Raw genomic sequence first — 18,424 nt, forward strand, 5'->3', positions numbered from 1 at the left:
CTTTACAGTTTTACCATAAGTGTACTCCTAAGTACATTTAGTCAAACATATTTCTAAACTTTATATTACTAGACAATATTCTTCTGTGATTTATCTTTTCAATCCACATTATGTATTTGAAAGTCACCCATACTGTTGCATATAGCTACATCATTAATTTTTACTTGTATTTTATGGATATATCATAACTTAGCCATTCTAATATAATGGTTATTTAATTTGTTTGCTGTTTTTTAAATATTATAAAGTGTTACTCCGCCCTGGCCAGGGTGGTTCAGATGCTTGGAGTGACATCTTGCAGACCAAAAGGTAGTGAATTTGATTTCCAGTGAGGGCACATACCCAGGTTGCTGTGGGTTCTATCCCCAAACTGATGTTTCTCTCTCACATAAATGTTTTGCTCATTCTCTCTCCCTCCCCTTCACCCTTCATCTCTCTCTAAAAGGAATGAAACAAATGTCCTTGGGTGAGGATAAAAAAATAAAAATAAATATAAATAGTGTACTATGTACAATGTATATCTGCAAAAGTCATCCCAAGGGTGTAAGCCAAGAACTGAATTTCTAAGCTATTTTTAACTTTTTACAATATTGTGGCAAAGGTTTTTTGAAAGGCATTGAATCAATTTGTATTCCCACTAGCACTGTATTACATTTCCTATTCTTTAATTCTTCTTCAACACTTGATAGTGACAGGCTTTTTAATATTTGACAATTTGGTAGGTGAAACCTAAATACCATTGATTTTAATTTGTATTTCCCTGATAAGAAGACTGAGGCATGTTTTCATTTTTATTAGATATTTAGGTGTGCTATTCTGTGACATGCCTGTTCAAGTATTTTTCTTTATTTTTTACCTTCAATATTATTTTGTATTTAAGTTTCACTGATACAGCATAGTGGTTAGATAATCATATATTTACAAAGTATTCCCCACAATATTTCTAGTACACACCTGGCACCATACAAGTTCTGTCCAGAAGATATCCAGCCAGGTAATGTGAAAACTAGAGACATTTATTGAAAAAGATACAAGATACAAGGAACATTGTACATAGGGTGATGACACCTCAGTCCCCTGCAAAGTAGGCACCTTGGGACCTCACAGTTCTGCTAAGTGCAGCATGATGTTCCTTCTGCTCTGGTGGCAGAAGCTGCAGGATGAATTTTGGTACATTTCATGCCAAGATCCTGCATCAAAATCTCAGACACAGTAGCTTTTGGAATCCCCAGATCAGCTTCTCGTTCTCCCACTGTGAATTGCCAACCTTTGTTGATTGCAGCCCATGCACGTTCAACATTCTCAGGTGTTCTGCTTATTGCAGGCCTTCCAGAACGGGGGCCACTTCAAGAGATTCTCAACCATCTTTGAAGTGTTTGTGCCACACTTTTATTGTGCTGCACTCATTTTATCACCCCTTAAAGCATCCTGAATCATCTGAATAGTTTCTGTGGTAGAATGTTGAAGCTTAACACAAAATTTGATGCAGATTCTTTGCTCTACTAGCTCAGTCATTTTGAATGTGATGGTCACACAGTATACATGCTCACTAAACAGCGTCTACCACCCCCACTGACCAAAGCAGTGAAGCCGTCATTGTTCATACATACACGTTTCAGTCCACTCTTTGGGGCTGCCAGGTTACATGGACATCATGCAAACCATTCTCCTTATATTAACAATGGCTGGACTGTTTCTGGACAGACCTCATGCACAGTTATTACAATATTGTTGACTATATTCCATATGCTGTACTTCATATTTCCTGTGACTATTTTTTAACTATCAATGTTGACTTGTTAATCCCTTTACCTCTTTTACCAAGTTCCCCAAGCCCCCTCTGCTCTGGCAGCCAGTCTGTTCTCTGTGTCTATTCATCCGTTTCAATTTTGTTTGTTCAACTATTTTGTTATTCAGATTCCACATATAAGTGAAATCATATTATATTTGTCTGTCTTTGACTTATTTCACTTAGCAAAATACCCTCTAGGTCTTTATTCATTTCTCTGTTAAATTGTTGTGTTGTGGTCCCCAGTACCACCCCCACATTTAGAGATTCACCAGGACAAATAAAACTCAGAATACAAATGTATTCACAGCCAGGATTTTTTCCCCCTGCATTTTCTTTTCTTTTTTTTTAAATTATTTTATTGTGCCCTGGCTGATGTAGCTCAGTGGATTGAGCGTGGGACTGTGAATCAAACGGTCGCCAGTTCGATTCCGTCAGGGCACATGCTTGGGTTGCGGGCCAGGCCCCAATGTGGGGCACATGAAAGGCAACCACACACTGACTGAGTTCTCTCTCTCTCTCCTTTCCTTCTCCACTCTCTAAAACTAAATAAATAAAATATTTTTAAAAATCATTTTATTGTTGTTCAATTCCAGTTGTCTGCATTTTCCCCCACTGCTCTTCCCCCACTCCAGCCAAACCTTCCTCCCTCCCTTGCCTCCACCCTCCCCCTTGGTTTTGTCCATGTGTCCTTTATAGTAGTTCCTGAAAACCCTTTCCCCCACTAGACTCTCCCCTGTCCCCTCCGGCTATTGTTAGATTGTTCTTAATGTCAATGTGTCTGGTTATATGTTTGTTTTCTTTTGTTGATTATGTTCCAGTTAAAGGTGAGATCATATGGTATCTGTCCCTCACCGCCTGACAGCTAGGATTTATTATAGTGACAGAGTAAGAATATATAGCTGAATCACAGGAAAAAAAGACATACAAGGAATCTGTAGGAACCCGTATATGTAGGTTTCCTTAAGCTCTCTCCCTCCTATCAGAGGTCATATAGAACACACTTTTCCCCAGCAAGAAAAATGTAGAAACATGTATGCAATGCTCTGGCCAGGAAAGCTCATTAAAGGCTCAGTGCCCAATGTTTTCATTGACTGGTCATGCAGGCATCTTCAGCTTAGCACACACCAAAATTCAAGACCCCCAGAAGGAAAGTCATTATTCTGCATAAACCACATTCTTTACACAAACAAGTACAGGAAACTAACCTTATTAGTTCAGAAACCATGGGATCAAATGCTTTTGAAATTGAAATTGCCACATGTTAGTCAAGAACCAACTACGCAAGGAGGACTTAGTTTCTAAGGATAGCTGTGACATGCTTGCTATGTTAACCCTTACTCCATAGTTGTTTGTATTTCTATTACTGTTTTTGAGAGAGTTCTTTATAATTCTGGATATTAATTCCATTTTCATTAATTATGACTTAAAATAATTTCTGCCATATTCTGGCTTGTCTTTTCATTCTCTTTTTGGTATTCGTTTATGAATGAGAAGTCCTTAATCTTTAAATTAATTAATCTTTTCTCCCATACTTAAGTGATTTTTTATCTTGTCAAAATGATCTGTGTTACTTTCTGAAAGTCTGATAGTTTACCTTGCATATTTAAGTTTCTTAGTCCAACTGAAATCATTTTTGCATATATACAATTTTATCTTTATTCCTACATAAATAAGCAATTGAGCTCTGTTTCAAATATTGAACATTATTATATTTTTAGTCTATAACATTATACAATAATTACTAATAAATGTTACAACAAGCCCTCCCAACACACACATTCTCTTTAACTTATCTTCAGGAGCGTCTAGGTCCTTTTCAGATGTTTGCTCTATATATACACACATATTTGAATTATCCTGTAATATCTCTCTCACACATACACACACACACAGTTGGAATTTCTACTGAAATTAGATCAAATGTTGAGACAGGTTAGGGAGAACTAGTCTATTTCCAACACTGACCCTAACAATCTATGAACATGATAGATCCATATTTATTTATGTACTTCAAAAAAGATGCATTTTTCCCAAAATTATTGATTATACCTCATTAGATTCTTGTTAGGCATTTCATATTTTCTGCTGATTTATAAATAATTTTTTGGTTTAATTTTTTATCTAGCAACCTTACTACACCTTTAGTCTAATAATTTTTGAGGACTCTTTTGAGTAGTTTTTATAGATAATTAAGTCATCTGTTAATAATGATATAAAATAACAGGATGCCACATTTAATAATGTCATAATAATTTTAAAATTATAATACAATAAGTAAAATTAGAACTTTAACATTTTATGTGGTATCTTTGAGAAGTCTTAAGGTTAATGTCAGAGTAGCTTACCACTCAACAAAAGAGGCAGTGCTAAGGGAGCAGAGTTGGGGGGCAAGGAGTGGGGGCAGCACTGAAGGAGCAGTGATCATGGACGTGTGAAGGAGCATACACGTAGTAGAATAAGGCGAGAACAGAGTGGGGAGCATACGTGGGACAGAAGCAGAAGATCAGGCTAGGAAGAAATGTGAGCCTTTGTAAATTATGTTAAGAAATTTGGATGTGTATTCTTTAGTGCTACATTGTCCAACATGGAAGCCACTAGCCATATGTGGCTATTGAGCATTTGAAATATGGCTAGAATGATTTAAAATGTACTGCAAGTATGAAAATATACACTAGATTTGGAAGACCTGTAAAAAAGAAAAAGAATGTAAAATATCTCAATAATTTTTATATTGATTACTTATTAAAATATAATTTTGGGATATATGAGTTAAATAAAGTATATTCCCAAAATTTAAAAATGAATGGTCCCTAAAAAAATCCTGAAATGTATAGCATTATAATGTAAACAGCAATGAATTTAATCATTCATTACAGATTTGGTAGAATTTGTTTATGAATCTGGTCTCAGTATCTCCTTGGGAAAGGCAACTTTCTCTACACTTCTGTAATTGGTGTTTTCAGATTTTAAAATATTCTGGGAATTTGGGGAATTTGTATTTTCACTTCAATCAACTATTTTATCCTAGTTACTATTTATGAGATTTTGATATTGTTTAATTTCAGTATATTTCACTGAAGAGAAATATTAGTACTTATTAAGTGCAGGGAAATGCTTAGGGGAAAAATTCTATGGTAAAATATAAAGAAAATGGTAAGGAAATCACATTACATTAAAAAAATCTTCCCATATGACTAAAACTCTTTTTTTTCTGATAAATTCATTTCATGAGTAATATCATGAACCTGAAGTTGATCTGCTGAGGTGGAAATTATTTCTCCTTAGTGATGCCCATATTATTTTATTAGTATCTTTCTTATGGTTCTCTAGTGACTGTCAGCTACTTATTTTACCTGTTCTATATTTTATTTAGTAGACTATACACAACATGCAATATTATACATTTTGAGGTTTTTATGTTTATATTTTTAATATACAAAAGTTTACCTCTCATATAAATAAACCCCTTGAGGGCACTGATGTATCATTCATTTTTATAAATCCTCAGTCACTACCAATGGCTCAGTATATATTTGTTAATCAAAAGAATATTTAGCCCTGGCTGGCGTAGCTCAGTGGATTGAGTTCGGGCTGTGAACCAGGCATCGCAGGTTCGATTCCCAGTCAGGGCACATGCCTAGGTTGCAGGCCACGGCCCCCAGCAACTGCACATTGATGTTTCTCTCTCTCTCTCTCTCTCTCTCCCCTTCCCTTCCCTCTCTAAAAATAAATAAAATCTTAAAAAAATTGTATTAGTCAAGTGACTTGCACAAAAAAAAACTAAAAAAAAATATTTATTTTATTTTTTAATTGAATTTATAGGGGTAACACTGGTTCACATACAGCTTTCAAGTGTATAACTCAACAAAACATCATCTGCACATGGCATCGGTTGCCCTCTGCCCCAAAGTCTCTTTCCGTCCCCATTTGTGTCCCCTTTGCCCACCTCCACGTACACCCATCCCCCTTTTCCTCTTGCTGTCACCACACTGTTGTCTCTGTCTATATACTGTATATACACATATATTTTTTACTTAATCCTTTATCAAAATGCCAGTTAGGACTGCCTTAAAGACAACAATTTAAAAAGCACATCATACATAAGAGGCAAACCTACTAGTAATTGTTAAATTTGAATCTTGCTGACTGGACACAAAAGGAAAGACAACAGCTTCAAAATACAATTGAAAAATGAGAGAACTTTTGCTCTGTTTGTTGGATGTGTGCCTACCCTTTTCTTCATTTATTGTCAAGTTCAGTCATGAGTACAACCATCTAGATATTTTTTCTGTTTAGATTTTCTGATTCAATGATATTAGATTATTATGTCACACTGCAATAATGATGTTAATCAAAATATACTTAGGTTTATGTAACATCTATGTAATGGATGCCATGTAAGCACTCACTTATTACTTCCATTTTTTTTCCTGTGTGTTTCTATAGATACCTTCTCACAGTATGATTGTCAATACTTCTTATTTACTTATGAAATACAAGCCAATTAAGTCAGGGAGCATAACTTAAATTTAAATGGGCAAATTAGGGTTTTTTCTTTCACTTTAATATCATGAGAATGATATTAAAATTTTCTTTTAATTTCTCCATGTATTTCTCTCATACACAAATTTGTATTAGGTCATTTACCCTAAGATATTATATTGCTTTTCTAAAGAATATGGGATGTCTCTGGAGACAGCTGAAGTCGAGTAGAAATAGTATTAGAGTTAATACAGTAACGCCTGTGGTCTACATTTCAGTCCTAGCACATATTCTAAGTGTGATTTGGGTTTCTTAATCTGTAAAATATAAATAATAATGCCTACCTAATTAAACTGTTATAAATATTTGTGAATATATATATGCAAATACATTAATAAAACTAGAAAATATGTCACAAAAGCAATGTTGCACTTTTATCATCACCATAACATGTCCAGAACAAGTGGCCATTTTTAATCCTGTTTCTAGCACATCTAACCCCAAAATAATAGTATGAGGAGTAAAAAGTCAAGGAGCACTGTAAGTTATCACACCTAAAACTCTGACTGGGGAGCTCTAGAAGCAGAGAGGTGGCCCTTGCTTCAATCAAGGGCTGATTAAATTAATAAAATCAATAAGCCCTAAGATTGTTTTTTAATGTAGAATATCTCTTTGTAACAGGTATCTTTTCTTTAAAGATAGCATTTTAACACTGAAAGAAAATTACCAGAACCTTGCTGTATGACTGGTGAGGTAAATATAAGTGGCTTTCATCACCTGCTTGAAGTTCTAACAATGTATTAAGCTACTGGCCTGCTAAAATGAATGTCTAATTCTAACTCTTTATAATATTTTGAAACAGATGTTAACATTTTACTTTGTTATTCCTCAATATTTGTCTTTTGAATCAACTGAAAGCTTCTTCTGTTATAAATATTTTCTTTCATGTCTTAGCTTTTTGATCACTTTATTTTTCCTGGCTAATGTTTCAGATTTTGCTCTTTGATACCTTCTGTTCAGACCCTTTGGGTCTATGACTTCAAAGTAAGCCAGGCCAAATGGCAACGTAAGACCAGTTCCACTCAAGCCTTTTCAATTCAAAGGTAGTCCAAAAATGCTTGATATGTTTAAGAAAAATCACTTCCTTTTTTCTGTTCCTCATCATAACCTAAAGGACCTTTAAGTAAAAGGCAAAAAATTAAAGTAATTCATATTTATATTATGTTTTTGGAGTTCTCTCACACACAAATTAATTCAGACAAAATAGAGCAGCAGGAATCATGTTTACCACAGCTCCTCAAAGCTACTTCAAAAGGTAATTATCACATATGATGAAGATACTAGAGTTTTATTCTGAACTTATTTCGATTACATTCAAAACTTGTTTTTAAACAAATAGTGAAGACTGTTTTTACAAAATACTGTTTTAGTGCTTATAACAACAATTATTTGCTGCCTATGACTACAAGTTTTGGAATGCAGAACTTTAAAATTATGAATTTATGTACCTTCATAAGTAGGCTATATAAACAAACAAAGAAATGCCAATAAACCTTGAACCTCTTGAAGACAGGAAAATACTTAATTGATTTTTTATATTCAGCAGGCAGAAGAGAAGGTGCTCAATAAATATTTTCTTAATAAATAAAGGAAGGAATGATTAAATAGTTTATTTATTTTTAAAAGATATTATTTATTTAGTTTTAGAGATGGAAGGGAGGGAGGGAGAGAGAGAGAGAGGAACATCAATATGCGGTTGCTGGGGGTCATGGCCTGCAACCCAGGCATGTACCGTGACTGGGAATCGAACCTGCGGCACTTTGGTTCACAGCCCGTGCTCAATCCACTGAGCTATGCCAGCCAGGGCTACTTTATTTATTTTTTGTTGTATTTTTTCAATTACCATTTAGTCCTCTTATACTCCCCACCCCTCCCGGCAATAACCACATTGTTGTCCATGTCCATGAGTCTTTTTTTCCTTTTTTTGCTCAATGTCCTAACATATCTAGTTTTGGTAAGAAACCTATAATTTAACTTTTAAAGATAAAAGGGTAATATATAAATGAGATCTTTTTAAAAACGTATAATTAACTTTTTAAGCAGAAAAATACTCCAAGGCTCTGACCCACAATTCTCAGTAATGCGATGATAAAACTGAATTTAGAGAGTTCAAAACAGCAAAACACAAATGGGTACTATTAAAAATAATCACCCAATAACTAAAAAGTATAATGAAGGTTCGTAGCTTACATAGTTGTATTATATCAATATTAATTTCTTGGTTTTGATAATTCATTTATGTTTATGTAAAAAATTCATTACTGTAGGAAATACAAGCTAAAATATTTCAGGGTAAAGGCCATTTTTAGGTACTAATTACTCTTATATGATTAAAAATATATTTATACACACATATATATGTAGGAAGAAGAGAAAAGAAAGAGGTAAAGCAAATGTAATCAAATGTTACTATTTGGGGAATCTGAGTAAATAAAGGGTATACAGAATTTCTTTGGACTAGTTTATAACTTCTATATACCTAAAATAATATCAAAATTAAACACTCAAATAATAAAAGAATTATATTATTTATATATTTAAAAAGCAACCACACAATAAAAATAACACAAAGGTCTATGTCAAAAGCATACATTTGAGTACAGGATGAAAAAAAATGTTCATTCTTTCCTTGGAGGACAACATAAACCTGCATTTCTGTATCAGAAATGATCAAATAAAGCTCTCAAACTTAAACACAGACTTTCAGGTATAGAATCTATCCCATCACCTCTGAAATTTACAATGACTTGAGTCTTAAGATACAATTATACCTTTAAAAAGTAGGGAATTAAATTCAGAAACAAAGAAAAATAATATGAGAGCAATTTTTCTCAGTCTTTTGAGGACATACATAAGAATCTTTTCAGAATTCTTGCTTCACATTTATCTAATTCTGAATTAAATAAAACTAATTAGTGAGCCCTGGCTGGCATAGCTCAGTGGATTGAGCACGGGCTGCGAACCAAAGTGCCGCAGGTTCGATTCCCAGTCAGGGTACATGCCTGGGTTGCAGGCCATGACCCCCAGCAACCGCACATTGATGTTTCTCTCCCTCTCTCTCTCCCTCTCTCTCTCCCCATCCCTTCCCTCTCTAAAAATAAATAAATAAAATCTTTAAAAAAATTAATTAGTGATACAAAGTAAGCAAGGTATTTCAAGATATTTCAGCCTGCCTGCCAATTCAGTGAAAGATCAACATCAGGGAACTTTCAGGTGCTGGGAAAATTCATTGTCTATTCTTTTAAAAGTATTTCAAAAAGTAAGTTATGTCAATAAAAGCTAGTTGTACATCAAAAAGTAATGTCACAAATAACTAACAAAACACACACTTTATCAAAGATTACAAAGTTTAGGACAACACTCAAAGAAAACATATTCTTACCCAATTGGAAAATCAACATCATCACCATGAGCTGTCATGTGATAAAGTCCAAATTTAGACAATTTAACATGTCCCTACAAAAATAAAGGGAAAAAAATCACTCTGGAGTATGTTAATATTACTAGCAGGGAAAATCATCATTATACATTTTATAAGTAAAGAATCCATCATATAGTCAGACACAAATATATTTATCATATGATTTTATTAAAAACTGTTTCCCAGTATTTGAAGTCTGTTTTATATTTCTTAAAAACATAATCTATATATGTACATATATACTTATATGTAAGTATGCATATAAATGTATGTGTATATGTATGCACACACACAAACATTAACATTTTTGCTGTTTATATTTTCCAAGCTATTTGACAAAGCAAAAAAAAAGCAAAAGTCTTCTCATTTGCTTTGAATCCTTACTTAGAATACTTTGTGGTAACTTTCACAAAATATTTTATTTCAGTGAGTTGCAATTCCATTCACAACATATTAATTTAATTATCTCAAAACTGAAGTTCCTAATAAAAGGCAAATATATTTTATAAATCTCTTAAATTTTCCCTTTTCTAGATGTTTAAGATTAAAAAATTAAGTTGATTTCAAAATTAGTTTGTTGTTTTCCTCAGAACTTTATCCCCCAGAATTACAAAACATTTATATTTTAAAGCAATTCACATTGGTTAGGTACTCTACTGTTATAAATATGAAATTAATAAGAACCATGTTCTCTTTTATAATTTTTAATGTCATAGGGTAACTGTACTGAAAGTCTGGAAAAGAATCAGAGAAAAAGAGTAATCCTATTTTCAAATGAAAACTAATGAAATTATGATTATTCCTGAAAATATACCATTTTGCAACCTATAATTCTATTAGAAGTATTGACTAGCTTCTTATTACTCACTCATAAAATTTTCAAGTGTAGAAGGAGCACTACAAAAAAAAAGGAGCTATGTATGAACAACTGGATAATGGGGACTAACATAAAGAAAAGAAAGTAGGAACAAAGAATAAAGAGGAGAAAATGCAATGCAGTTGTGCTGTGAGAAAAGACATTCTACGTAAATTGAGAGGATTTCTTTAGATAAAAGCAAATTCAGAGGTAGGGTGGATTAGGAAGCTATAATACATACTTTTTTGGAAAACAAATGAAAGAAAAACAGACATGATATTAGAAACTGACCCTTAGGAAAAAGGGAACAATGCATGTGAAAACACAAGGATTTATATAACTTATATTTTTTTATAACATCACAAGTACATCTCTTCATTATGAATATTCTGAAAATATATTCTTATCCTACCCTCTGATTACCTGAGTGTGTCTGATTTCAGTAGTCTTCAATCTCAAATAACAAGCAAATATTTAAATATATTTTTTGTAATTACCTTTCTGTCCAAAAGTATGTTATGAGGAGACAGTGCCCGGTGTACTATGCCATGTTTGTTCATATACTGCAAGCCCTGGAGTACCTCAAATGCTATGCACAAAACCTTTGAACAGCTACAAAGGAAACAAAAAAAAATCACAGATCAATTAAACAGCAGATATAGAACCTATTTTGATGAATGAAATCAGGTTTTGTGACAAAATTTAAAGTTATATTTTTATTGTTCCTCCTCTATTCAGAGAAAATAAAAGTCCATGCATTTTCTAAAATATCGATTTGTACATATTTTTGAATTTTATGACTACAACAGTATTCATCTGACAAAGATCCTCCAGTTCCCTAAAGGGTACTCTAAAAGCACATTTGTTCTTTCCAGAAAAAGAATTTTGGCTTTCCAAATTATCAGGAAGTATGGCAGAACTAAACCAATGAAAAACATCTATCTTGCTCAAGACAAAAATAGTCAAATCCTTGAAAAATAGCTACAGTATATTTTATGGTAGATAGACATGATCTTACTTTCCATATTGATCCACAAAGCAACTATGGTACTTCATTATTTATCAAACATTTTTCTTTACCTGTTACGCTATATCCTCTAAGCCATCTTCCATGGGGATGCCCAGTTTCTTTCTCTCTTTCCCTCTCAACTTTTTAAAAAATCAAACATCACTGATGTGGGGAGTGAGAAATGATACACAGAAAAGTAGGGGAGACTCATTGAGACCCAGTGCCCCTCCCGACAATATAACATTTTGGTATAGGCTTCCTTTCTACCCATGTTTTTATATTTTGAATTGACTTTAAAAAACTGATTAATATTTGCAGGTAACCATTCAAAATAATTTTTAAAAGAGGTATAAATAACAAGTCAAGTAACAGACGTAATAGAATTACTAAAAAATAGTCCACTGAATAGCAGGCACAACTAAAGGAAAAAAGGACAAAAATGAAAGGAACAACTGGAAAACAACTAATAGGTTTTAATTCAGATGTATCAATCATTATATTAAATATAAATTATGTAAACTCACCAATTATAAAAGGATTATCAGAATAGATAAGAATTAAAACATTTATATTCAGGCTACAAGAAACCCACACTAAATGAAAGACAAATTAAAAGCACAAAAAAGAAATAACAGATCATTAGTTGCCATGGGCTTGGGGAAGTGGACGGGCAAACTACAAAGGAATGGAAGGAAATTGTGCAATGATGGTCTATTCTCAATTTTGATGACGAGGTCATGACTGTGTTTGTGCATCTGACCTTCTGCAGGTTTGAATTGTACATTAAAAGGGTAAATTTTAAGGTATGTAAATTATACCTCAATAAACTGATGTTTTTAAAAAGTGGGGTGAATAATATACTTTTTAAAAAGTTGCAATATGACTCCTTCCTCTAAAAAAAACATAAAAAAGAACCAGACATGAAAGACCAAAATCCCTCTCTCCTCTCATCCTACTCTAACTCTCCAGAGGTAACCACCCTTAGAAGTTTCTGTTTCAATTTTCCTGGTGGTTGGACTTTTATTTAATATAATTAACTCTTTGTTAATTGTGCACAATGATAAGATTAATATACTTCTATTTTTAATAATATAAATAGCTACTTATATCATTTTTATCTTATCATATTTGGTAAATAAGATTTTTAAAAAACCCTACCCTTCTTTCTTGAAGGCTAAACAAATAAACAAGTAATACATAATATCGCATGTCGTGATTAAGTGCTAAGGACAAAAAAGTAGAGAAGAGAAGAGAGGCCTCACTACAAAGGTAATATTTATGCAGACATCTAAAAGAAGTCAAAAAGACATGCAGCTCTCTTGGAAATATGTTTCAGGCAGAGGACACAGTAAGCAAGTCCTCAAGGGGGCAGAGTGCACAGCAATTCAAAAGACAGAGGCCATTGTACATCATAGGGGGAAATGAGTAGGACACTTTAAAACATGGCATGTCTTCAAATGTCTTATTCTTGCCCTTAAATTGGAGTTTCTCCATTGTCTTTGAGTATTCTTCGTTAATAGTGAGAAGTCTAATGTCAGACTGATTCTAATTTTGTTGCAGATACCATGTTATTCCTCTCTGGAGGCTTTTGGGACAGTTTTTCACTTTATCCATAGATAAAATTCAGCATAGTATGTCTATAGTATGGGCATTTGAACATTTGTGCTAGTAAGCATTAGGTGTGCCCTTCTAAGACTCATGTTCCATTAACACAGAAACATTAATAAGGAAAAGGTGATTTGTTACGTCTTTCATTATTTTCTCATTTCACTGTATCTTGTTGAAACTACGGTGTGCATATGAAGATTGGATCTGTTTTCTTTCTGTTTTATTTCCCATGAGCAGGGCCTTCAGCCCAATGTACTCTACTATTTAATTTCTCTAGTTTTTCCTTTTCATTGGATCATGTCCTTTGGTTAAAAATATGTTATTCTTCTAAGTCTCTCTAAGGACAATTATTAGAATTCTTTTATTCAGTAAGCAAAACAGTGTGTCATCTTCATTTCCTCTGGTTAATTTTTTTTTTCTTTTTTGGCTCTCTTTCTCAAACTGATTTTTTCCCTCAACTGTCTGGTAATTTCTGATTATCAACCATATTTTAAAATAAAGCAATAAATTGATATTCTCCATAAAGTTTGTAAAAAAAACAAAAAAGTTACTATTCATGAAGAATGCTTATTAGAACCAACCTATAAACTATTCTTTATCAATAGTATGTTCCATATTAAAGTGCCACATAGCCAGCCCTAAGCAAACAGAGAATGTGTGAAACAAGAACAATTTGGAATTTTAACAGAATTTTCATTAAAGTCCTCAAAAAACAAATCAATGATGTAAAGGAAAAAATTCCAAACTTAAAACAACTATAATTACATTGCTAAATACATGAATATGAAAGAATGGAAACCCTCCCCTTCCTAAAAACAAACAAAAAAACTTTAAGATTGATTAACAAACAAAACATAACCACCTAGTTTTTGAGCTCATTTGGTTCTGTGCTATGAGTCAAATCTAAAGTAGTAATCTTTCTTGACCTTGTTCTTTTCTGCCCCCTCCTCTTTCTCTTCTTCTCTCTCTCAGAGACAAACTTCATAAAATCTTTGTTTTCTTTTGTTTTGTTTTGGGGTTTTTTTGTTTGTTTTGGTTAATATTTTATTGGCTGCGTCATATTACATTAAGTCAGTTGGCTATAACTTAACCTAGTCATTTTGCTATGATTCATTGTATAGTCCTGGGAACCTATGAAATAATTTAGTCTCAGATTCAAGTCATCTTGTCAACATCATACTGTCCAGGTTTGTTCACTTAATGATCTGAATTCTGCCTAGGTACAATTACTCTCGTTATGAATGTGCCTAGAACCTGAAAGACTATCCAAAGATTCATAATTCTAAAGTGGGGGCAAATATATACTTTAAAACAGGTGGCCCCCACTTCCCCTTTTGGCTAGTTATGAGTCACTTTGCACGAAATATCATCTTCCCTTTAATCCAGTTGTGTTGATGAAAAATGAATTCTTATTTGTACTTAATGAACCATTACCCTGCTAAGCACTTGGCTGAGATTTTTCACATACAGTGTATCCTTTGATCCCCACAACAACTGAGGGAAGCAGACATTGTTACCATTCCCAGTTAAGCAATTGGGAAATTGAGGTTTACAGAAATTAAATAATTTGTCCAAGTTAACACAATAAATAGTGAAGACAGGGTTTGAACATGCATGATCTACCCAGGGCTTTGCTCTACAAGCAATTTATAATTTTTGACACCACTATCACTTTTCCTCTTTTTGAAAACATTAAATCTGGTAGAACTTTGGTGAATCAAGAAATATACTTTTACATATAAATATTAAAAATTAAATTGTTAGATTCCCTTAATGCAAGGTGGCTTTTAACCTGGACTTCATGCATAGAATTTAGGGGATCCAAACTTCATAAAATCTTAAAAGCTCGTGTTATATTTAGCTGTGACACTAGAGGACCTCAGTTGCACATTACTTCAAAACAGACATCTTTCTCATGAAAATTAAAACCAAACCTTTACAGTGATTTTTTTCCATTAAATTAAAAGAGTTCTAAAGCAGCTGGGCACAGAAGACCATGTTCTACTTTCTCTAATTGCTTTTGCTAATTGATTATAAGATATAATTGGAAAACATTTGCGGGCCAAAAAACACATTCATGCTATTTTCAAGCTGATGAGCATATACATTGAAATAGCTTTTAAAAACTCAAAAAGCTGAAGCTCACGGCATAGCTTTTCTCAGCTATTACTTCTGATGACATATACATTTTAGTTAATGGACTCAGAACTCTTCAGTTCAAATCAGACAGCACATCAGATATGCTTTCTAACTTTTTGTACTTTTAATACTTAATTTTATTTAAAAATATAAGGTATAAGGATAAAAATATTTTATATAATTACAAGAAATCAGTAGTTGTAAAATACTGTATATTTACTTGTTTTTAAAGCTTTGGTCTTTAATATTGCAAAAACTTATATCATAAAATCATTTAAATATTATTTTGAAGTAGCTAATACAATTATAGAGGAACAATAAGGTAAAAAAAATTATATGTCCAGTAATTGTATGTTACAATTTAACTCAAAATGGACTGTAGAAGAATTAATAGTATGTGATTTACACAATTAAAATTACTCATTTGCTGAAAACATCTCTCTCCTTCTAGTCTCTTTTTCATATTGAACAAAGAATTAACCACTGTATAATAGGCAAAAATAAAAATATAATCTCATTGATATCTGGCTAAAATTGTGAATTAGACTAAGTTGTTCAGACAGACTCCTACAATTTTTTTAGCTCAAAGATACCAATACTTGTATTTATTATTTGAATTGGGTTCACATTAAATCTGTATATTATCTAAGACAACATCTTTATGAATTTGAATTATTTTATCCCAGAAAAATAGATGTATTTCCATTTGTTCAATCGTACTTCAGTGTCTTTCATGAGTTTTTATTATTTTAAATAGTTTTACTCAGGCATAATTGATAAACAAAAATTATACATAATGCATACAATTTGATAAGTTTGGACATATGCATACATTCATGAAACTATCCCCACAATCAAAGTAACAGACATATCTATCACCCCCAACAGTTTCCTTGTGTCCCTTGTGTGTGTGCAAGGTCAGAACAGTGAATACTGTAAATATACATAGGAAAACACTGGGTTAAAATCAATGAGGATAACTAATTTTGTCAGACTGAAAATATACCACATAGATTCTCTTTTATAACCAAATGTCCACTGACAAATTGATAAAGAAAATGTGATATATACATACAGTTAAATACTATTTGGCCTTAAAAAAAAAAGAAAATCCTGCCATTTGAGATGACATGGGTGGACTGGAGGACACTATGCTAAGTGAAATAAGCCAGTCACATATGGATAAATAGTGCATGAGTCCACTTATATGAGGTATCTTCAAGAGTAAAACTTATAGAAGCAGAGAATAGAATGGTGGTTACCAGGGGCTAGGGAGAGAAGAAAATGTGAGTTATTCAACTGGTACAAAGTTTCAGTTATGTAAGATGAATAGGTTCTAGAGATGTGCTGTACAGCACAGTGCCCGTGGTTAACAATAGTGTACTGTGCACTTAAAAATGTGGGGGTGGGATGGGCAGAGGAGGGCACAGGGGGGAAATTGGGACAACTGTAATAGAATTAACAATAAAAAAACCTTAAAAATTGTTAAGAGGGTGGGTTTCAAATTAACTGTTCTCATCATGTGCAAAATTAAAAAAGGAACACAAGGCAACTTTGGGAAGTGACGGCTATGCCTGTTATCTTAACTATGGTGAAGGTTTCATAGCTGTATGCATATGTCCAAACTCAACTAACGTATACATAAAATATTTGCATTTTCTTTTTTATCAATTGTGCTTTAATAAAGACGTTTAAAAAAACACAAGAAATTCCTATAAACCTCAAACTATCATGTTTTGTTTTTCAGTATTTACGTTTCTAAGAAGAGATATTATTCAGATCGCAAGAAATAGAGGCAAAGAAAAAAATAAGGGGTCAGGGCTGTGAAATAAATTTGGAAGGCACTCCTGTACAGGTGGTAACTAAAACCACACATGCTATTTCCTAACATCTATAATCCATGATATTTCTGAGGACCACTCCACAAGCCAAAATACCCATATTGTCAGCAAACAAAGGAAGGAAACACTTCTGGATTCTATAAGTTCAAGATGTTCTTTTACCTTATAAAACCTCCCACAGAAAGTTTCATTTTGATCTAAAACTTTCCTTACTTGGTATAAGCCCAAGACAAAATGGTAAGGCAAAAGAAACATAGACAAAATATAGTCAGCGACTGCGAGATTTAAGGAATGGAGAGAAAAATAAATATTCATGACTAATGTTCAAATAATAATACAATGATATAACTATGCTATCTTTAACCTAAACTTTCCTCCATAACTTCAAGACAAAAGAGCTCAACTAGTATATAACTTTTAATGATTCACTAGTTTATAATCACAAAAATTGGAGAGGGGGTATTTTCAGTGATACACTAATGTCTTTAAGGCTCTTAATTTGCCACATGTCACTTACTAAGTATTGTTTAAAATATTATAATATTTTAAAAAGTGATTTTTTCCTAAGAAATAAAGAAACAAAAAAATCTTTGTAATCAAAAAAAGGAAGTAATTCATCTCACTAGTGGCACACATGTTTTAGTCTGAGAGGACACCCATCCATGCTAAATTTAAGGATTCATTTGCCTCAAAGTCAGATGTTTTAAAATGGAAGATGCAGTAATTAACTGCTTACCTAAAGATTATTTTGTAATCAGTTTATAAAAAAAAGTCTACTGTCCTTAAATTGTTAAAGTAGGCATATTTTACAATTTAATTCTCACTCCAGAAATAACTAAAATTGAAAGCTGTAAGTCTGGAATATGACTCAGATACATGCAGAAAAATGAAATGGGGCCACCGTGTTATACCACACACAAGAATAAATTCAAAATGGATCAAAGACCTGGATTTAAATGTTAGACCTGGGCCATAAAAATCCTAGAAGAAAACATAGGCAGCAAAATCTCAGATATTGTTCATAGAAATTTTTTATTGGCTATATCTCCTCAGGCAAGAGAAACAAAAGAAAAAATTAAACAAATGGGGTCTTGATCAAACTAAAAAGTTTTTGCACAGCAAAGGAAATTGTCAACAAAATAAAATGACAACTCACAGAATGGGAGAAGATATTCACTGATACATCTGATAAGGGGTTAATATCCAAGGTTTTTTA

At 32.8% G+C, this 18,424-nt stretch overlaps 1 protein-coding gene across 3 annotated transcripts in view; it reads right to left on the bottom strand.

Annotated features, from left to right (window-relative positions):
- The window catches only part of TBCK (TBC1 domain containing kinase), a 186,693-nt gene that overhangs the window by 134,780 nt on the left and 33,489 nt on the right, over window positions 1-18,424 (bottom strand). For all 3 annotated transcript variants that reach the window (XM_045820116.1, XM_045820113.1, XM_045820115.1), the window contains exons 4-5: window positions 11,109-11,223; window positions 9,717-9,790 (exon numbers count right to left, since the gene is read on the bottom strand). In XM_045820116.1, coding sequence (XP_045676072.1) covers window positions 9,717-9,790; window positions 11,109-11,223 — 189 coding nt within the window. The remainder of the gene's footprint in view (window positions 1-9,716; window positions 9,791-11,108; window positions 11,224-18,424) is intronic.

The sequence above is a fragment of the Phyllostomus hastatus genome, unplaced genomic scaffold (genome assembly GCF_019186645.2).
Source record: "Phyllostomus hastatus isolate PE091 unplaced genomic scaffold, TTU_PhHast_1.1 phas_scaffold_39, whole genome shotgun sequence".
Lineage (NCBI taxonomy): Eukaryota > Metazoa > Chordata > Mammalia > Chiroptera > Phyllostomidae > Phyllostomus > Phyllostomus hastatus.